A 7,232-nucleotide genomic window follows, 5' to 3' on the forward strand; every position below is an offset into this window, starting at 1 on the left:
TCACTTCTCTATGCCTCAGTTACCTCATCTGTAAAATGGGGATTAACTGTGAGCCTCACGTGGGACAACCTGATTACCCTGTATCCACCCCAGCGCTTAGAACAGTGCTCTGCACATAGTAAGTGCTTAACAAATATCAACATTATTATTACCCCAGTGCTTAGTACAGTGCCTGCCATTTTGTAAGTGTTTAACAGATATCTTTTTTTTAAAAAAAGGGAGTTTTCATGTGGATTTGTTTATGCAAAACAAAGTCATATTTACAGATTACCTACGGATACCAAATATTGGAATCACAATCCTGCCACTTAGCTGAAGTACTACTTTTCACACCAAAATGTGCTGGGTGAAAGTTTGAAATAATTGCAGGAGCTTGGCAGTAGGAGACTATGGAGGTGGTGAGGTCGGAGAGAGGGAAGAGGGAAACAGCATGGTCTAGGGGAAAGAACACGGGACTAGAGGTCAGAGGATCTCGGTTCTAATCCCAGATCTGCCATTTGCCTACTGTGTGGCTTTTGGCAAGTCACTTAACTTCTCTATGCCTCAATTTTCTCATCTGTAAAATAAGGATTCACTGCCTGTTCTCCCTCCTGCTTAGACTGTGAGGCCCACGTGAGACAGGCACTGGTACAACCTGATTTTCTTGTATCTACACTGGCACTTAGTAATAATAATAATAACTGTGGTATTTGTTAAGCTATTACTTTGGGCCTGGCACTGTACTAAGCGCTGTGGTGGATAGAAGCAAATCGGGTTGAACACAGTCCTTGTCCAACATGGGGTTAACAAGCTCAATCCCCATTTTACAGATGAGGTAACTGAGGCACAGAGAATTGAAGTGACTTCTCAATACTCAATGGCATTTATTGATCACTTACTCTGTGCAAAGCACTGTATTAAGCGCTTGGCGGGCGGGGGGGTGGATGGTGGTCCTTGGTCCTCTGACTCCAAGGCCTGTGCTCAATCCACTAAGCCATGTCATACAGACTGCATAGGAAGCACTTAGCAAATACCACAGCTATTATTATAATGGTTGTGTATGTAACTCGGGATATCCACTTAGGCTAGCCCTCCACTATACCACAGGCTGAGTACCTACTTCAATCATTCAATCATATTTACTGAGCACTTCCTGTGTGCAAAGCACTGATCTAAGTGCTTGGCCCAGTCCTCCAACAGACCACCAGCTGATTTCCTACTCAGGCTAGTCAATCATATTTACTGAGTGCTTACTGAGTGCAGAGCACTGTTTTAAGCATATGGGAGAGTACAATATAACAATATAAGACACATTCCCCGCCCACAACGAGCTTAAAGCCTAGAGGAGGAGATGAATGCTCATATAAAGAAATAAATTACAGATATGTACATAAGTGCCGTGGGGCTGGGAAGGGGGATGAATAAAGGGAGCAAGTCAAGGTAGTGTAGAAGGGAGTGGGAGAAGAGGAAAGGAGGACTTAGTCAGGGAAGGCCTCTTGGAGGAGATGTGTCTTCAATATGGCTTTGAAGATGGGGAGAGTAATTGTCTGATATGAAGAGGGAGGGAGTTCCAGGCCAGCGACAGGACGTGGGCAACAGGTCAAAGGTGACATAGATGAGATCAAGGTACAGTGAGAAGGTTGGCATTAGAGGAGCTAGCCCTCCACCGTACTACCAATGGGTTTTCTCTGGGAACTGCAGTTGAAAATTGAGCCCTAGGAATGTGGGACATGGATTGTGTCCAATCTTACTGTTTCATATCTACCCCAGCACTTAGTACATTACCTGCTACATAGTAAGCTCTTAACAAATACAAGAAAAAAAAGATAGCCCCAATATGCTTCAAGTTTGCACCAGGCTGAACTGTCATGGATGTTCCTTTACTTCTGTCACACTGCCTCTTCTACCTGGATTTGAGCAGACATGTGCTCTAATTAGCTGTGGAAAGTAGTTTCACCTCAAAACTGGGAAGGAGATTAGCTAGGCGGAGGAGAAAGGAACTTCTTCCCCTCACATCCCTCTCAATCCTGGCCAAGAGAGCCCCAAATCAGCCCTCCTCCAAACCTCATGCACCTTTAGTCTGGCTCAGATTTCATCCCAGTCTTTCCATTTTGACTTTTCTCCTTAGCCCATTCTTCCTCCCAATTTTCCCATCTCCACTGGCAATACGCCCACCCTCCCTGTCCCAGAAATGTGCAACTTTGGTGTCATCCTTGACTCCTCACAGGCTTTCAAATATCACATTTATTCAACTGCTAAATCCTGCCAGTTCTTCGTAACCACCCCTTCCTCTCCATCCAAACAGTTATCACCCTGTCCAACCTCTTGACATATCTCCGTTAGAAATATCAAATCAGCCTCCTCACTGGTCTCCCTGACTCCAGCAACTCTCCCTTCTAAACTAAATTACATGACACTGTACAGATCTTCTTGAAGTGCCACTAAGCAGACATGAGAAGCAGCATGCCTCAGTGGAAAGAGCATGGGCTTGAGAGTCAGAGGTCATGGGTTCTAATCCTGGCTCCGCCGCTTGTCAGCTGTATGTCTTTGGGCAAGTCACTTAACTTATCTGGGCCTCAGTTCTTCATCTGTAAAATGGGGACTAAGACTGTGAGCCCCACGTGGGACAACCTGATCACCTTGTATCCCCCCCAGCACTTAGAACGGTGCTTTGCACATAGTAAGTGCTTAACAAATACCCTCATTATTACTATTATTATTATTATTATCTCTCCACTCTACAAAAACCTTCACTGACTTCCCTTATGCCTCAGCATCAAGCACAACTTCCTCAGAATTGGCTTCAAAGCTCTCTACCAGCTCCACCCAGCTTAGATTCCACCTCTCTCTACCCATAGCTCCCCAAGTGACATTTTCGGTTCCTTCCCAACTGAGCTTCTAACTACGTCGTCTCAGCTCTCATGGCTCCATTCCCTGGCTTGTGCTATTTCCGCAGACTGGAACTCCTTCCCCGCAAAATCTGCCAATCAACTGCTCTCCCCATCTTCAAAATCCTCCTATAATCCCACCTCCTTCAGGAAAACTTTCCCAAATAATTCACAAAATCCCGATTCTATCCAGCCAGCAACTACCATCAACTCTTAAGTATTTTTCTCCTATCCTCAGCACTCAAGTACCTTGGTATATTTAATTATTTATTCTGTCACTTCACTTTGAAATAGTGGAACTAATTCCTGTTAAATTCTCATTCATTCATTCAATAGTATTTATTGAGCGCTTACTATGTGCAGAGCACTGTACTAAGTGCTTGGAAGGTACAATTCGGCAACAGATAGAGACCATCCCTGCCCAGTGATGAGACAGACAGCAAAGCAAAACAGAACAAAACAAAACAACATTACACTGTAGAAGCAGCATGGCTTAATAGAAAGAGCATGGGCCTGGGTGTCAAAGGACCTGGGTTCTAGTTCTGGCTCCACCACTTGCCTGCTGTGGGATTGGGCAAGTCACTTAACTTCTCTGTGCCTGTTACCTCATCTGCAAAATGGGGATTAAATCCTACTTCCTACACTTAGACTGGGTGCCCCATGTGGGACAGGGATGGCGTCCAACCTGATTAACTTGTAACTACCCCAGCCCTTAGAACGGTGCTTAGCACATAGTAAGCTCTTACAAGTACCATAATTATTATTATTATTCATTCATTCAATCACATTTACTGAGTGCTTACTGTGAGCAAAGCACTGTAGTAAGCATCTGGAAAAGTACGATATCAACAATAAACAGACCCGTTCACTGCCCACAATAAGCTTCCTCTCCCAAGCACTTAGTACAGTGCTCTGCACATGGTAAGAGCTCAGTAAATACAAGTGATTTTTATCTTTCCCACTAGTAATCAAAGCATTTACAGTCTGTATAAACTGTAGTGATCATAATGACGACGATGATGATGACAGTATCTGGATGAAGCTAGGACCTGAGACTTTGGAATGGAGAAAGCACACAGTAGAATTGATTATAATGATAATGGCTTGTGCAGCTCCACTCCTTTCTTCTCTGCCAACACAAGACAGGGGTGCAGCCTCAAGCCCAAGTCCACGCACAAATCTTCTATATGTGGGCCCCGTTTGTGGCCAAAATGACCACAGCCTAGTGTCAATGCCGGCCCATAGCACCTTGACCCAAATTGGCTTCAAAGTGATGGTCACAGCAAAATCAATACTTCATCTAGGGAGTCTCCTCTTGGTCTACATCTTTGTTCGTGTTTTCCACTCCGGTCATATTTGTTCAGTCCCAGATAGATCTCCCTCCTTTCCAGGCCATTTCAAACCCCAGAAAAACAGTGCCTGGTTCCAAGTTCAATTAAATTCAATTCAAATGTATTTATTGAACACTTACTATGTGCAAAGCACTGTACTAAGCACTTGGGAGAATACAATATAACAAATGACAAACACATTCCCTGAGCAAAACAAGGTGGACTCTAACCATTTATTTCTATCATTTTGAAACCAAGTTGGCCCTGGATTTTAGATGACTCCTCTAAAATCTAATATTTTAGAATGGAAAGATAATTCATCCTTCCTACTGACCTCACATGTCTATGGGTCATCATTTGCCTCCTGTGTCCATAAACCCCCCCTATTTTTCTTCTTTTTCCCCATTAACTGACAACCCCCATTCCTTTTTGCCCCTTGACTCCCTTTTTTATAGGAAACAGAGCAGGAGATAGCTGGAAAATCGGCTTCAGGAGCCAGCCAAAGGTGAAACAGTCAAAGGTACAGAAAGAGAATTGCATAAAGTAGGCACGGAAGAAATGCTGTTGCTGTTGATGACAAAAGATAGTGAAGACAGAAGCTAAAACAACATAAAGGAACAAGGGGAACAAGAGTCCAAGAGATAAGGAAGAGAAGCAGCGTGGCTCAGTGGAAAGAGCACAGGTTTGGGAGTCAGAGGTCATGGGTTCGAATTCTGGCTCTGCCACTTGTCAGCTGTATGACTGTGGGCAAGTCACTTAACTTCTCCATGCCTCAGTTACCTCATCTGTAAAATGGGGATTAAGACTCTGAGCCCCACGTGGGTCAACCTGATTCCCCTGTGCCTACCCCAGCGCTTAGAACAGTGCTCTGCACATAGTAAGTGCTTAACAAATACCAACATAAGGACAAGAGGAAAGATTCAGAGGAAGAAGACTCAAAAGGTAGGGATGAGATGGCAATGAGAAGCAGCGTGGTCTAGTGGAAAGATCATGTGTCTTGAGAGTTAGAGGACCTGCGTTCTAATATTGGCTCCACTACTTACCTGCTCTGTTATTTTGGGCAAATCACTTAAATTCTCTGCACCTCAGTTACCTCTTCGGGAAAATGGAGATTAAGACTGTGAACCGAATCCCGGCTCTGCCACTTGTCAGGCTGGGTGACTGTGGGCAAGTCACTTAACTTCTCTGTGCCTCAGTGACCTCATCTGTAAAATGGGGATTAACTGTGAGCCTCACATGGGACAACCTGATTACCCTGTATCTACCCCAGCGCTTAGAACAGTGCTCGGCATGTAGTAATCGCTTAACAAATACCAACATTATTATTACTCTCCCAAGCGCCTCGTAGAGTGTTTTGCATTCAGAAAGCACTCAAAAAAATTGAATGAATGAATGAATGTGGGACATGGACTGTGTCCAATCGGATTAGCTTGTATCTACCCCAGCACTTAAGTTTTAACAAATACCTTTTTTAAAAAAAAAAAAAAAAAGTGTTTTCAGGTTTTGGAGCTTTATGTGGATTTCTCTGTACCTGACAGAGAGTAACTGCATAAAAAAAGAGAAAGAAAGAGAGAATGACACAGACATATACAGGAAAGGCAAAAGGAGAGCAGAGATTTCATTTTTGTTCTTTCTCTAGCACCTATTGTCTGGTCTCTGAGAGGGGAAGAAGAGAAAGGAAGGAGAAGAAAGGGAATAGGAGGAAGGGAAATTTTTCCTTGATGCCAGTGTTGCATCTTTTCAGGGTAAGCTTTGGTTTTTAGTGCTAAAAATGGCAAGAAAAAACAACCATACACCACATCTTGGTTTTGGAGAAATATGGTATAAATTTCTTTCATTTTGATTCATATTGATTCTTCCCTTTCAAGATTTTTGTGTTTCTTTTTCTTTTTTCTTTTTTTTTAATTTCTCTACAGAATGAAATAAACAGCTAACTCCTTGAGGGCTGGAAACGTGTCGTCTCCATCCTTAAGACACAGTCCTATCTTTGCACAAAGTCGGTGTTCAATAAATGCTGTTGACCTTTTGACCAGATTAAATCTCTGGAGGGCTCTGGTGGGCAGAAGAAGTCTCCTCACTTTAGCTGGGTGTTTTCTGTCTTCCTTGGGAAATACAAACTCCTCTCCCAGACCCAAGTAGACTAATTTTTAGTCCAGCAGTGATGCTGGCACTTGTTAAAGTTTGATGGTAGCAGGTGGGAGAGGTGAGAGGGAAAGAGGGGAAGAGAGAACAAATCAATACTTCACTCCACTGTTAACTCTTCGAGGGCAGGGATCATGTCTACTAAATCTCTCAAACTCACCCAAGCGCTTAATATAGTATCCTGCACACAGAAAGCACTCAGTAAATAGCGTTAATGGAATGAATGATGACTCACCCAAAAGGTGGATTGGCAGAACTCCTCCAGCAAGGCTACCATGATGGTGGCACTTGGGAGCCCAGATTCCAACAGCAAATCCTGGAGTTTCCTGTTCACTCCTTTCCTCTGGGGAGATAAGAGATGAGAAGCTGTATGTTATCTTCAAGTGACTAACCAGGGAAAAAGACTCCGATGGCAGCAGAGAACAAGTTAAAGGATTTTCACAACAGGGTTAATCGTTAACCTTAATCTGTCAATTGCTTACACAACTCTGGAGATGAGTCAGGTGTTTGGAGATTTTGCAGCAGGGGAGAGCAGGGCAGGTTCACCCACTCACAGATTACCAAGGGGCCCTGGGGAGCATCTCCGCTTGGTACTCACTTCTGACTGTCACGGAAGGGAACCACCATGGAGAGATGTTCCCAGCTCTTGGGGGGAAACCTCATTTTGAAAGGAAACACCAACTGGCCTGGTTTCTAGACCCCTGGCAGCACCAACCCCCTCACAGCATGGTTCAGTGGAAGGAGCACGGGCTTAAGAGTCACAGGTCATGGGTTCTAATCCCAGCTCTGTCATCTGTGTGACTTTGGGCAAATCACTTAACTTCTTGGTGCCTTAGTTACCTCATCTGTAAAATGGGGATTACAAGTGTGAGCCCCATATGGGACAACCTTA

General features: G+C 44.0%; 1 protein-coding gene across 1 annotated transcript in view; it reads right to left on the reverse strand.

Moving 5' to 3' along the window:
- The window catches only part of ABCC2 (ATP binding cassette subfamily C member 2), a 70,770-nt gene extending 64,074 nt beyond the window's left edge, over positions 1-6,696 (reverse strand). The window contains exon 1 of the mRNA XM_029059301.1: positions 6,576-6,696. Within this exon, the coding sequence (XP_028915134.1) occupies positions 6,576-6,617 (42 nt within the window). The 5' untranslated portion in view covers positions 6,618-6,696. The remainder of the gene's footprint in view (positions 1-6,575) is intronic.
- Positions 6,697-7,232: the final 536 nt, after the last annotated feature.

The sequence above is a fragment of the Ornithorhynchus anatinus genome, chromosome 3 (genome assembly GCF_004115215.2).
Source record: "Ornithorhynchus anatinus isolate Pmale09 chromosome 3, mOrnAna1.pri.v4, whole genome shotgun sequence".
In the NCBI taxonomy this organism is placed as follows: Eukaryota; Metazoa; Chordata; class Mammalia; order Monotremata; family Ornithorhynchidae; genus Ornithorhynchus; species Ornithorhynchus anatinus.